The 14,079-nt window shown below is 53.1% G+C and overlaps 4 protein-coding genes across 4 annotated transcripts in view; 1 reads left to right on the top strand and 3 right to left on the bottom strand.

Moving 5' to 3' along the window:
* The window catches only part of cramp1 (cramped chromatin regulator homolog 1), an 18,692-nt gene extending 16,091 nt beyond the window's left edge, over positions 1-2,601 (top strand). Inside the window, exons 19-20 of the mRNA XM_079746582.1 lie at positions 157-296; positions 1,030-2,601. Coding sequence (XP_079602708.1) covers positions 157-296; positions 1,030-1,146 — 257 coding nt within the window. The 3' untranslated portion in view covers positions 1,147-2,601. The remainder of the gene's footprint in view (positions 1-156; positions 297-1,029) is intronic.
* A 225-nt stretch (positions 2,602-2,826) lies between these two features.
* dhrs7b (dehydrogenase/reductase (SDR family) member 7B) lies at positions 2,827-6,572 on the bottom strand. The gene is made up of 7 exons (XM_079746597.1): positions 6,435-6,572; positions 5,991-6,167; positions 5,540-5,658; positions 5,064-5,274; positions 3,997-4,089; positions 3,761-3,913; positions 2,827-3,375 (listed from the first exon to the last, which is right to left on the bottom strand). Exons 2-7 carry the CDS (start codon positions 6,130-6,132, stop codon positions 3,152-3,154), a joined length of 942 nt encoding a protein of 313 aa, XP_079602723.1. The 5' UTR covers positions 6,133-6,167; positions 6,435-6,572; the 3' UTR covers positions 2,827-3,151.
* Positions 6,573-7,002: 430 nt separating this feature from the next.
* Positions 7,003-9,848, bottom strand: tmem11 (transmembrane protein 11). Its single transcript, XM_079746603.1, has 2 exons — positions 9,773-9,848; positions 7,003-8,652 (listed from the first exon to the last, which is right to left on the bottom strand). Exons 1-2 carry the CDS (start codon positions 9,817-9,819, stop codon positions 8,136-8,138), a joined length of 564 nt encoding a protein of 187 aa, XP_079602729.1. The 5' UTR covers positions 9,820-9,848; the 3' UTR covers positions 7,003-8,135.
* Positions 9,849-12,742: 2,894 nt separating this feature from the next.
* On the bottom strand, positions 12,743-14,073 carry natd1 (protein NATD1). The gene is made up of 3 exons (XM_079746614.1): positions 13,901-14,073; positions 13,248-13,366; positions 12,743-12,883 (listed from the first exon to the last, which is right to left on the bottom strand). The coding sequence occupies exons 1-3, from the start codon at positions 13,998-14,000 to the stop codon at positions 12,767-12,769; spliced, it is 336 nt and encodes a 111-aa protein (XP_079602740.1). The 5' UTR covers positions 14,001-14,073; the 3' UTR covers positions 12,743-12,766.
* Positions 14,074-14,079: the final 6 nt, after the last annotated feature.

The following is a 14,079-nucleotide window of genomic DNA, read 5'->3' as shown; positions in this document are numbered from 1 at the left end:
CCCAGCTCCTCCTCCTGGTACCAGCTCCTCCTCCTGGTACCAGCTCCGCCTCATGGTACCAGCTCCTCCTCCTCTCCCAGCTCCTCCTCCTGGTACCAGCTCCTCCTCCTGGTACCAGCTCCTCCTCATGGTACCACTCCTCTCTCTGCTCCCCAGCCAGCCTGGTGTCTCCTGATAAGGGCCGGCGGCCGTGCCCCTCTGGGCCCTCCAGCGGGACCGCCCTGCTGGGGCCGAGCCTCCTGGACTGCAACTCCCACGACTCCTTCCAGTCCCGGGGCCTCCCGGACGTGGCCGAGGTGAGGAGCCCCTCCCGCCCGGGGCCCGACGCCCTCCGGTCTGCGTGTTCGGGGGTTTTACCTGTTCTTAGACTTAAGACTAGTATAAGAAGTTTCCTCGCTCCTCTTAATCGGTCTGTATCCAAATCATGGACCCGTTCTCAGAGGCTTCATGGAAACCCTCCGCCTCGTGCCCACTGCACCGTCTGTCAAAGGACGTCTGAAGGCGTGGCTGACGGACGGGGGCGCTTTCCTGGGTCGTCAGAGCCCGAGTCGTGTCACAGTGCTTGAATTTGAATACGCGATCTGATTGGATGACGGATCCATCGCTGCCGAAAAAGTTGGAACATTTTTCAACTTTTAGACGGCGCCGACGGATCCATCGGAACGGACGGATCCACAATGCATGCATGCAATGCGTCCGTCCCCATTCAAAGTCAATGGGGACCCGTCAACGGACGGCGCAGTGGGCACGAGGCGTTAGTGGACCAGCAGTGGTCCTGCTGGTCAGCTGGTGTGGATCTGAGCCCCGCGTTCCTAAGTGAACCGCATGGTAAAACTCACTGAAGCCTCTTCCAAGGGGTCTGAGGGATTCGTCCAAAGAGAGGAACAGGTCTCCAGTGAGCGACCGCAGGCGTGTTCAGAGACACTGCATGGTGCTGATGTTAAAGCTGATGGGATACTGGTGTGATGCTGATGTTAAAGCTGATGGGATACTGGTGTGATGCTGATGTGATGCTCTGCTGTGTGACAGATGGACAGCCAGCTGGCCTGCATGATGAGCGAGAGCAGCGTGGACTACATCGCCCGCTTCAACGACCTCGCCCAGGAGCTGGCCGTGACGGAGCCCTCACTCCCACCTCCACCCTGAGAACCACCCTCCACCTCCTCCACCCTGAGAACCACCCTCCACCTCCTCCACCCTGAGAACCACCCTCCACCACCCTGAGAACCACCCTCCACCTCCTCCACCCTGAGAACCACCCTCCACCTCCTCCACCCTGAGAACCACCCTCCACCTCCTCCACCCTGAGAACCAACCAGCCCTCCCTCTCCACCTCCACCTTCTCCCCCCTCCAAGTCGGCAATCAGAGCCCTGCCCTCATCGCCTCTGCCCCGGCGTGGTTCTAAAGCGACCAGCGAGACGCCGTTTGGTTTCACTGAAGTCTCCTTCGGCGGTGAAGACGCCCTTTCAAAGAACGCCGACGCCAGACCCGCTGAGCTCACCGGAGCGGCCGGCTCTTCATCAGACCTCTTCTGGACCATCGTCAATCTGAAGGTCGCGTCACGACCCGGTTCCTGGTAACAAGCCAACATACCATCAGCTATTCTTCAGTAGAAGAAGGTCCTACAGACCATAATAGTCACCTGCTGAACCACAGGAGGTGAGCAACAGCAGAGAGATGTTTGGGGAAGGCCTCCAGCTCCAGTGAAGTGCCTCCTCCCTATTGGCTGATCAGGCCAGCAGAGAACCAGCGACGGCCTTCTGTACTTCAGTGCTATATGAATGTTGACCAGCGGTGCCACGCCCACAACTCATCCCTACGTCAGGAGGCAACGAGAAGAAACGGAATATCTCCAGGAGAGATTTGGTCTTTGTTCAGATCACCGGCTGAACTCCTTCTCTGCTCGTGAATCGCTTCACGTGAGGATTCCTACAGAGCCAATGTTTTGGAGAGGACTGGATGTCTGCGCTGAGGAAACATCCTCCTCCACCCTGTGCGTTTGTGTCATCGTATCACAGCTCCACTCTGACTGGACTGGGGAAGAATATGACGGACGGACAGGAAGTAGAGCTTCATCAAGTCTAGCGCACCGCTCCCGAGCCTATGAACGATTCGATTGCGATCTGATGCAGTCTCAGTTCTGGGATAGAGCTAAAGAAATGTTTGTATTTTGATATCTGGAGTGTTGTGGGACTAGACCTTCCCTCGTATGTCTAACATACTAGCAGTCAGAGGGATTTCACATAACCAGCATGAGCCAGTGCAAGTTAACTTTAGTGCATCATCTTTGCCAATATGTTCACTTTCCAATACATTCATTTCCAAAACGTTGTTTTTGTCAAAGGGAGTTTTTCAAAGCACTGTTGAGCTCTTTTTGAATTTGTAACTTCTAGACGGTGAAATGTGAAGTGTCTCGCAGCTTGGAGGCTCAGTTTCGGGCCCTTTTCTGTCCAGAGTGTAAAGAAGTTTAAAGGGAAATCGGAGATCAGATTTTAGATTCCTGGTTGTATCAAAGGACTCGTCTGTCCAGGCGTGCGCTCGGTTCCTCCGATGTTGAATTGTAAATAACGATTCCAGTATTCACTGCGCTTTTGTAACATAATGTAAATTATTTGAATTATTTATTAACAATTTCAGAAAGGTTATGTTTTAAATTAAGATGACCTCCAAAAAGCAAAGTTTGTTCAGTTTGTAAAAAGTGGTTTTTATTCTGTATAAAATGGTTCTAAACAACATGTCTACCCTTGTGTCTAGCCTGCTAGCTGTGGATAGGAGACTAGAAAGTGAGGACATCGTTATACATCTTGGGTCAGTATCTTTAATGTTTTCCAATTAAAAGCAGGACATTAGTGGCAGAACTCACGCCGTGCAGCTTTAGCGTGACCTTATCTAAAGGTCTTAGTTTCAGGAAGTCTTTAGACCAACAGGACGAGTAGTCACTAGCAGGTGGTAGCCAGAGAAACCAAAGGCGATGGAACCGGAGTGGCTGATGTTGACACGAGTCACATGACTATCATATGACGATATGATCGGTCGAGTCACATGACTCAGACCGCTCCACCGAACACGGTTATAGGAGCATGAATATTAGACCTAGACATTAAACACACCAGAGTAGAAGCCGTCTCACATCAATCATGGACATGAGGTTCATGTTTCTCCTCCTGCTCCTCCTGCTTCCGGCCGCTGCTCCTTGCGAGCGCGCATCGCCATGACCTTGAAGAAGAGGGCGGGGCACAGCGTGCGCAGGTAGAGCGCCACGGCGGCCAGCGGCCCGGCCAATACGACGTCTTTGCTCCGCCTCCGGACCGCCTCCAGGACGGCACGCGCCACGTCCGCGGGGTCGCGACCCATCGCCGTGGTCCGGTCCAGGACTAGAGCCGGGGGGGGGGGGGTGTAGGGGTCTATGGGTTAGGAAGGCTTGACGGATGCTACGACGACTTAAGGTGTACAACGACCCACATCATCGGCTCAGTGGTTGGTTTTAAATCTGGGATCACTAAGGAGACCGCCGCTATTTCAATAAAGTTATTTCAACCATTTCACTCAAGCACTAAAGGTTATTCTGTTGACTGCCCTCATAAAATTATTTTTTAATAGAATCCTTTGGCTCTTAAAGACACACTGATGTGTGGAAGCTTTAAATGGTGTTTAAAGCTTCTCTATGCTGAACCAGCTCCAGCTCCAGCTCCTGATCCTCCTCCTCCTCCCTCCCTCCCTCCTCCTCCTCCTCCTCCTCCTCCCCCCCTTCCTCCTCACCTCCGTACTGCGAGCCGTCCCCCGTCAGGGCGTTGCGTGACAGGTTGGTGCGGATGTACCCGGGGCTGATCACGCTGACCTCCAGCCCGTAGCGCTCCACCTCCGCCCGCAGGCAGTCGAAGTAGGCCTGGGTGGCGTGTTTGGACGCGGCGTCTGGCGGGAGAGGAGCGGCGGTCAGAAACACTCTGGTGGGCGGTTAGCTCCGCCTCAACACGGCGCTCTCAGCGGGGACTCACAGGCCGAGCGGTGCGGGATGGCGATCCGCCCCTGGATGCTGCTGATGACCACAACATGGCCGCTCCGCCGCCGCACCATGGAGGGCAGCAGGGCTGAGGAGGAGGAGCAGAAGGGGAAGTGAGGAGGAGGAGAAGGGGAGGAGGAGGAGGGGGAGAGAGAGGAGGTGAGGAGGAGGAGGGGGAGGAGGGGAGGTGAGGAGAACGAGGTGAGGAGGGGAGGTGAGGAGGAGGAGGCAGAAGGGGAGGTGAGGAGGAGGAGGGGGAGGAGGGGAGATGAATGGGGGGTGAGGAGAACGAGGTGAGGAGGAGGAGGGGAGGTGAGGTGAGGAGGAGGTCAGGAGGAGGGGAGGTGAGGAGGAGGAGGAGGAGGAGAGGGGGGGAGGAGGAGAAGGGGAGGTGAGGAGGAGGGGAGGTGAGGAGGAGGAGGAGGAGGAGGAGAAGGGGAGGTGAGGAGGAGGGGAGGTGAGGACGAGAACGAGGAGGAGGAGGAGGAGGAGGGGAGGTGAATGGGGGGTGAGGAGGAGGAGGGGAGGTGAGGTGAGGAGGAGGTCAGGAGGAGGGGAGGTGAGGAGGAGGAGGAGGAGAGGGGGGGAGGAGGAGAAGGGGAGGTGAGGAGGAGGGGAGGTGAGGACGAGAACGAGGAGGAGGAGGAGGAGGAGGGGGGGAGGAGGAGAAGGGGAGGCGAGGAGAAGGGGAGGTGAGGAGGAGAACGAGGAGGTGGGGAGGTGAGGAGGAGCAGAACGAGGAGGTGAAGGAGGAGGTGAAGATGCTCTGTTCCCCTGCAGCCTCACTGCGGTGACATCATGGATCAACCATGTGGCCCTTCTCTCTGAACCGATTGGTTGTGCGGAGAACGGGGGCGTCGTCACCTTTTGAAATTATAATTATAAAGAATGGATTCTGGCATGAAGGGGACAGCAACATAAAAACACGAACAGAAACACAGAACGACCTGAGGAAGAGTGGCCTAAACATGATCCTGTCTTCAGCTCGCCTCTGATTGAGACGTCACATGATGTGTCACATTTTGTGTCACATGATGTGTCACATGACGCGTTTTAACGGACCTTGGGTCAGGGCGACGGGTCCGAAGTAGTTGGTATCCATGACGGCGCGCTGCACCGACAGGTCCGTCTCAAGGATGTTGCCGCGGTAACTGATGCCGGCGTTGTTGATGAGGACGTCGACGTTGCCGTGGAGACGCAGGATCTCCTCCGCCGCCCGCTCCACTGCCCCCGCCTCCGCCAGGTCAAAGGTCACCGTGCTGGGGGGGTGGGTCTGGGGGGGAGGTGACATCGTCCAGAATAAACTAGCTCAGGTTACTTCACCAATCAGTGAATCCCCCCCCCCCCACCTGTGCGTTGCCCCGCCCCCCGGTCCCTACCTGTGTGTGGCCCCGCCCCCCGGTCCCTACCTGTGTGTGGCCCCGCTCCCCGGTCCCTACCTGTGTGTGGCCCCGCCCCCCGGTCCCTACCTGTGTGTGGCCCCGCCCCCTACCTGTGTGTGGCCCCGCCCCCTACCTGTGTGTGGCCCCGCCCCCTACCTGTGTGTGGCCGCGCCTCGCCGCCTCGTTCAGCTCCTCCACCGTCTCCTGCAGCCGTCCGGCGTGGCGCCCGCAAAGAACCAGCCGGGCCCCTGCCGCGTGGAACACACGGGCGCACTCTGCAACATCGAGCATCACAACATGACAACATCACAATACGCACAACATCACAATACGTAACAACATCACACCAGCACACACAACGACACAACATCACAATACGTAACAACATCACAACAGCACACACAACGACCCAACATCACAATACGTATCAACAACACAACGACACAACACGCACAACATCACAATACGTAACAACATCACAACAGCACACACAACATCACATCAACACCACAACATCCCACAGAATCTGTGCTGTGTTGGTAAATCCCAACAGAGGTGTGGAACCCCCCCTGATCATCATGAGTTGGTTCGCCCCGCGGCCCCTGACCTCTGCCCAGCCCTGAGCTGGCCCCCGTGATGACCACCACCGAGTCCCTGACCCGGGCCCCCGGCCGCAGCCTCCGCACCATCCTGAAGAGCAGCAGGACCCCCAAGCCCCCCAGCAACAGGGAGAGGGGGCCGCCACCCATCGCACGCTCCAGGGCAGCAGCTCCACCCGCACCACCTGCAAGAGACCAGCAGGCGGCGTCACGCTCAGACCACACACACACACACACACACTTTACGTGTTCTTTATCACGCGACTATATATACGGTGCTAGAGACGATCGGAGAGATATTCGTTGTGATTTAACAAAACACCGCCACAGTTATCTAACTGCAACAGGCTAGATTGCTCCCTGTTTGCTGAACCTTCTTAGTGTCAGACAGACATGCTACAGCTTTGAGGCAACTAGTCAGCTAATGCTGATCTCGGTATGAACCGACTCACCTGCTGTAGTTTGGACACACGGAGGTGAAGGACACTGATGAAGAGGATCAGTTAGATCATAGGAGACGGCTGGAAAGAACACACAATTGGAATAACTACTGTTTCAAAACCCGGAGGAGTTATCAGGATGCACCAGCGCGCCCGAGGAAGTGGCGCGCACTGCATTGTGGGGGTAGAAGTTTTACACGCTCACGGGAGTATCGAACCAACATTTTAAAAATTGCAAAAGACTAATTTCGCATATCTTTTGCGTGCACTTATTTATTATAGCATTGGTCTGGTTATCCCTTTAAAATAATCCATAGAAAAACATTATTTTGTTGGTTGTGTAACCAACAAAACCGAAGGCATTTAAATTATTCCAATAAGGACCACTAGGGTAAGGATCATTTCTAGCGACAAATGACTTCAAATATATATTTATTTAATCTCACAATTTATTGCTTTCACTGTAGAATCCAAAATTCATTATTCAAATTGCAACTGTGTAGGTCTACACGACAAGTTATTGACCACGGCATACCAATGCCCGAAACAGTAATTATGTGGTGACGGCCAAACAAGTCACTAAAGTAAATGTTTCTAACTTTCTACCTTAAGGAGGTTATGTAGACGCGTTCACCCGTTTCTCACCAGAGCAAGGAGCGAGGGAGTGGAGACCACGGTATCTTCCACGGCCCCTCGGTTCGTTTCAAAATAAGAGCGGAAAATAATAAATCCCGAAGGAACTCGAAATTGTATCGTTAAAGAACTGAAGACAATCACACACTGCCATTTCACGGTGATGACACCTTCACATTTATAGTTACATAATCAGAACATTAGGTCCACCTGCTCTGTTCCATTTAATATTCTCTACATACATTTTGATAAGAAACGTTGAAACCGTCATTTTGTTGGTTGTAGGAATTCTGAATCGTTGAAACCCAGACGCCCTTATTCCAAGGTGTTCGGAATCGTTGCATTGCTTGAGCAGAATTAGGGTACAACTGTGACCTTAAATGAGTGAGATCTTGAAGGTCTTTTTTAACAACATCTAGAATATAACTACAGCTGTGTTCCCCGCTCCAGTCCACTGTGTAGGGGTCATAGGTCATGCTGATGTACGTAAAACACATTTACACATGAAATAACATACGGGTTACTCTGTCCAGGAGACACTGTAGAATCTCTTTAATGAAAAAAAGCAAAAATAAAATACAGAAAGGTGAGTTAATATCCTAGTGTCTACGGGCGATGTTCAGCGAGTTAGGGACACGGTAAACTACATGGGGGGGGCAGAGCATGACGGTACTACTCAAAACACTCGGTCCGGTTCAAACTGCAGCACTTTCTTTCCAGAAGACTCCAGACTCCGGTACCGGGAGGTGAGGGGTCAAGGGTCAGGAGGCGGAGGTTGTCATTTACAGGTGGGGGACATGGGGGGGGGGGGGGTCCTTCTGGTTTAAACTTCATCCCGTGATTGTTTCAAGTTCAACATGGAAGCGTCCAACAGGCAGAGCTCCCTGGCCTGGTACCGGGTACCCTGATACCTCGTTACCCCGGTGACCGGGTACCCTGATACCCCGGTGACCTGGTGTCATGGTACCCTAGGACCGGCCTCTGTTCCTAACTTCTGGGGGTTCAATTCAAATTCATATTCAGATTTATTTTGTTGTGTTTTAAACTCCTCCTCTCCGGCTGTGGTTGGCAGGGGCGGGCTCATACGGCGTAGAGTTCGTAGATCTTCTTGGCGCAGTAGGCCAGCGCGGCCAGCGCTATCGTGTTGTGGAGTCTCTTTCTGTGCACGTCGTCGCGCCGGACCAGCACCACCGGCGTGGACGAGGTCAGCGTGTGCAGCGGCAGCCGCGAGAGTCTTTGGCCATCGTACTCCACCTGGTACTTGCAGCAGGGGTCGAACTGCCACGATATGCCGTAGAGGGCGGAGCACGCCACGCTCAGGGCACCGGCGGGCAGCGCCACGTAGCGGGAGTACTCCGGGGGGAGGGAGAGCGGCGTCAACAGGCACGCCGTGCCCGACAGCACCGCCGTCTTGTGGAGGCAGTTGCCCACGGCGATCCAGCGGGCGGTCTCGTCGCCGATGCGCGTGGGCTCGATGACGATGTACTTGTACTGCGCCTCTAGCGCCTGCTCCAGCTCGAACTCAAACTGGTCCTGGGCGTTCTCCCCGTTGTAGATCTCGTGCACGATGTAGCAGTCGGTGGCCGCCATCACTCCCCTGGGGGAGCAGAGGTCAGACCACAGGAGGGTCACGTTGTCATTACAACATCAGTTCGCTCATTTACTCACCCACCGTGACCCACATTACAGAATGGTTTTAAGCGTTAAATGGGACACATCTAGCATGAAGCCATCAAAATCAGGACGTTAAGTTTCACCCCAAAAGACCAGCTAACGTGAACATGATCTCCATTTAACACACAACCCTCACTGCAGGAGTGAGATCCCTGCGATAAACTGGTTTGACAGAACTGCATTTGAATCTCTCCCTTGTCAAGAGATAAAAATCCTTTACCAGGTAAAATCACCATCAATACTTATTAGTGTATTTCAGAGGACGGGAAAAACACGATCACAAATGACGGGTCAACTAAACCTCTCCAACTGCATAACTTCATCCGCTACTTTTGTCATGACTTTCCACCGCAGGCCAAGGGCAAGCGGGACTGTTCCTCCGTGACACTCAACCAGGCCGTCATATCACGACTTCCTAGATCGTATAATTTGAAATCGACTGGTTATGCGCTCCTTGTCAGTAAGAGGCCTTCAAGGAAAGTTGACCCAAAGGAAAGCCACCCTGAAAGGGCATCGGGCTGACCAGCGTCCCCCTGCAGTCAGACCCCCGCAGCGAGCTGCACCCGGGGGTGATAGAGGGGGACATGTTACACCTTCAGCCCAAGGGGGGTCGGTCCCCGTAGCAGGAGGAAACACAAGGTTGGTCCGAAGTCGTTCTGAGCTAACGATAGCCTTCAAGCTCCCATAGGAGTCAGTGATCAGGAGTTCTGCTGATCGGCTCTCTCGGAGCAGATCGATAACGTGGAGCAGCACGTGTCTGGGGCCCTCCTGCCCTCCTCCAGACAGCCCCTGAGGACCGTCTCAGGACCCCCGCGGGTCAACACATCACCTGAGGAGCCAGGCGCCCGATAACATTCAGGCTAGCTGTTAGCCGCTAACCTTAGCTACCGATGCGATCGCGCCCCGCTCAGCGGCGCGAGGAGCCGTTCGGTTTAGAACCCGAGGCTCCGTGCGCGGAGGGGGTACGGGTTGCGTTGACCGCAGCGGGAACAAGAGGTCCCGGTAACGGACAACCGTGCAAAGGTAAGGTTTAGCGGACTGACCTCTCCCTGTTTACCGGGACAGCGCGCCTCCTTCCCAGCGACGCCATGTTGGAGATGCAACGCTGACTGCGGCTGACGTGACGGCGCTGGGGGTTGTGGGTATTGAAGTGTCAGGAAACGCCGGGATCATGAGTTGTGCACCACTGGGAACTACAGATCCCATCGTTGATTTTACACGGCGTAATATGACGTAGATACAATATTACGTGAGAGAGGTCAGACTATAAATTAACATCATTACATAACTTCATACTTTATACAGCCCAACGACTTTGTCGACGAACTGTATTACAATTTTCAAAAAGACACGACACCAACAGACAGAAAATATAAAGATATATCGAACTGACACACTTGGGAACACCGTTTGGAAATAACAAATCATAAAATGTAAATCAAAACCGACAGATGTACGCAGATGCTTTGACAGATCGACTTTTCCCACAAGCGCTGTCTGGCAGTCTGACAGGGGTCTCGGGTTGCAACGCGTGATGGACACGTTCAGTCTATTGTTCAATAGATTGTTAGCTAAAACGAATATGTTTCGGAATATTTTGACATTTGCACAACTAATCCGTCAAATCTTAAAAATGACATCATTGAGTAAAAACAAAACAGGTAATTGGGTGTATGGGTTTCATATAAGGAGTTTTTATCAACCGGTGAACTCTGAATAATGCATGTCTCCAATAGTGGAGGTCTTCAGCTCAGTTGATTCCTGAATACATGAAGGCACCATTATAACAACTGGGAGGACTGGTATGTCTCCAGCCTGTCTGCTACGTCCAATACACGGCAGGCTATTGTCAAAATAACATTTGCACACAAGTATAACTTTTATTTATGGAAAAATAAAAACAATAATAATTGATGGTTTGGATAAGATGATTGCAATGGTTTAGGGTGACCACCGTTTATTTTGTAGCGACCCCCCAAAAAACTGTCCGCCAGCTTGTATCCTGTGACCGAGAACCCCCCATAAAGTTGGGAGTAGAACATACAGCAGCAAAGTGTTCTATGACTTACGTTCGGTCTTAAAAATAAGTATTTACACCGGTTTCTCATTGGTTATAGTGAGCGTGAACCGGTTTGAATCCTGTGGCTGGAGGTTTCACCTGTTGGTCAACACCGCCCGGACACGTGTTCAACTATTTATTAACAAACAAACAATGAAAAACAAGAATCTAATGCATCTGTAGGGTCAGTTCATGTAACTATACAATAATTACATAGAAGTAGCATAAAAAAGAACAGAAAATAGCAGGCCTAGAACTAATAGAAAGGCCTAGAACTAAACGCCCTGTGAGGCCCCCAGTGTCAGTCAGCAGAACCCCTTTCACTTCCTGTGCAGATTCACCTGAAGGTTTGTTTAGAGGAGTGGAGGAGAGAGGAGGAGGTGGTCCCAGGGGAGAGGAGTGAGGAGGAGGAGGTCCCAGAGGAGTGAGGAGGAGGAGGAGGAGGTCCCAGGGGAGAGAGGTGGTCCCAGAGGAGAGGAGGAGGAGGTCCCAGAGGAGAGGAGGAGGTGGTCCCAGAGGAGAGGAGGAGGTGGTCCCAGAGGAGAGGAGGAGGATGTCCCAGAGGAGAGAGGAGGTGGTCCCAGAGGAGAGGAGGAGGAGGAGGTGGTCCCAGAGGAGAGAGGAGGTCCAAGAGGAGAGAGGAGGTGGTCCCAGAGGAGAGAGGAGGAGGAGGTGGTCCCAGAGGAGAGAGGAGGTCCCAGAGGAGAGAGGAGGAGGTCCCAGGGGAGAGAGGAGGAGGAGGTCCCAGGTGTAAATCAAGTGTAACTATTGACCTGGTTTGGTCTCTCGGTGCTTAGTGCTTCGGAATGAGGACGACTCAAACGGCCTCCAGGTAAATAACAAACCTGTTCCTGAGTGAGGTCTCAGCTTACGCCCACAGAAGTAACTGAGGCCGCATCCAACCCTTCTCAACGAGACCATCACCTCAGGGAACACCAAAGAACAACTGAATCATGGAAATGATAAGTGACAAACTGTGTTTCCCTAAAGCACGGGGCCCCGGTATAGGTGGCGGGGGTTAGCTTCTATATGACCTATTATTGCACAGCACAGTGGGAGAGCCAGTCTATCTCTACGTGTCTACGTCTCTCTGCTGAGACAGGGAATCCATCTTTGGTTGTCCAAGGATGGATAGTGGATCTTAGTTTGAGCTCTTTGGTTCTGAAGTCCACAAGTTGTTTTGACAGAGTGACAGCATAATAATAAAAAATAACACAAAAACAGCAAAATACACAACTCCGAAGTTGCACATGATGGATATATTCTGCCCTAAAAAAAAACAGGATTTGAAAAATAGCCTTTGTTAACCCAACACCACATGCCCTTTGGAGAATCATACGACCTCAAAACTAAACAAGCCTATCTTATCCTAAACACAGAAAAACCCAGATCAGAAATATATTTGAACTTCTCCACACGTAGCACTGATCGAACCCTTCAGTTTGACAGACTAAAGTATCCCATGTCACGACAAAGCTTCAGGGTAAAAGATGAACGCTAAATAGAAAGCAGTAGTGTGAGGCTGGCTAACCTCGAACCTAGAAAAGAGTTCCCCTCGTACTGACCTCCTCCGCTCCGGGGTCAAGAGGACTCAACCAACAAAGACATGCAGGTGCTGCCTCCTCCCGGCTGGGGAGGAGTAGCTCAGCAGGCCGCTCGTGAGTCATGGCGAGTGAACCACTCACTCATCCCCCAGCCATCCCTGCCGGAGGCCCGCAGACCGGCTCCACGAGGAGGGCTGCCGAAGCCCGTCAGTGTTCATTAGGTCACAAAACGTCTCGTTAACCAGGGGCTTGAAGACCCTGTGATGTGGACATCCACCCCCCTCCCCCCACCCCCCAAAGTATGAGGAGAAGATGTCTCTCTCGTTCTCTCCCTCTCTCCGTCCGTGCGGGGGGTGTGCTCTGGTCCTCCTCCTCCACCCAGAGTACCCCCTCCTCCACCACCACCCCTCCTCCTCCCGGAGTCCTCCACCAGCTCACTGGTAGATGTGCTCAAAGTAGCGTGGCTGTGGGTTCTCCTTGACGTACTTCTGGATGTACCAGCAGGTCAGGTGAGCCTTCAGGTCCTCCTCCACCACGAAGTCCATGGCGGCCTGCAGGCGGCAGAAACAACAGGACATGAACCCAGCATCCGCGTGATAACAGGACACGGGCTGAACGCGTCAAAATGAAGTTTCTGAGGCAAACTTAAAACCATCATTAACGCTGATTCAGAGACGCTGGCGATTGGTCAGACGCGTTACAACTTGTCAAAAATGCAAGCTGTAAGATCGTTACATAAAAACAGATGACGTGTATGAAATCTGTTTTACTGCTTGGTTAGAAAAGTGAATCGAAAGTAAATGCTCAATTCCAAATTCAGTGCTCAATTCAACTCTCAGTTCAAAAGGACCGTCTGCAAGACGGTCCTTTTGAACGGAGAGTTGAATTTCGGGACTCCCCGCCCCAGGCCGCTACCTTCGCCAGGTGCTTGGCGATGCCGCGGCCTCGGTACGCGTCGGGGACCTCCGTGTGCTGCAGGTCCACCGTCTTCTTCCCCACGTACTCGTACAGCAGCACGGCGCGGTCGTGGGACCCTGAGCACAGACACGGAGCGTCAACAAGTGGTCGCCTCACCCGTTCATCATCAGCCCAAGCCACCGGGTAGGATGTCAAAAAAAAAATGCTTTAACGCAACCACAGAACAATGTTGATCAAACACCACACTGAGGAAGAACCCTCGAAGAATGCCACATGTAACGGAAGCACGAATCACACGCTGTATAAAGGACTGGTTCTTCTGGAACCCGACGACCCCGTTCCTCAAATGGGCGATACCAAAGGTCTAGCACCCCATGATGGACGAGGGGCAGGGTGGGAGTGGATCCAATCCACCGGTGGGGAATGGATCCACTTAGTGGGCCCGACGGACCGGGCGGAGCGGGTCGAGTGGTGCTGCGGGCTAACGGCATCATCACACCCCGACCTGCAGCGCTCCACCAGCGGCAGCTCCAAACCCCGGGGATCGAAGCCCCGCAGGAGAGACTGCCGCGGGGGTTCGGTCGTTCCCCCGGGCTGGACCACCAGGCTACATGTAGCCAGCTAGCTCCCCGACGTGTTGTTGAACTTACCATTCAGTCTGATCACAAACTGGCGGCGTTTCTTATCGTGCTCAACGTGGATTGGAGAGTTGTTAATTTCGAGGACATTTAATTGTGATCCATGTGCCATTATCGCTATTCCAGAGGATGTTAAACGGGACTGCTGAGCGCCAGGACGAAGTGGAGCAGTGAGAAATGGCCCAAACAGA

The sequence above is a fragment of the Pollachius pollachius genome (assembly GCF_949987615.1).
Source record: "Pollachius pollachius genome assembly, chromosome: 11".
NCBI classification, from domain to species: Eukaryota; Metazoa; Chordata; class Actinopteri; order Gadiformes; family Gadidae; genus Pollachius; species Pollachius pollachius.
The sequence above is the reverse complement of the archived record's forward strand: the minus strand, read 5'-3'. Positions and strand labels throughout refer to the sequence as shown.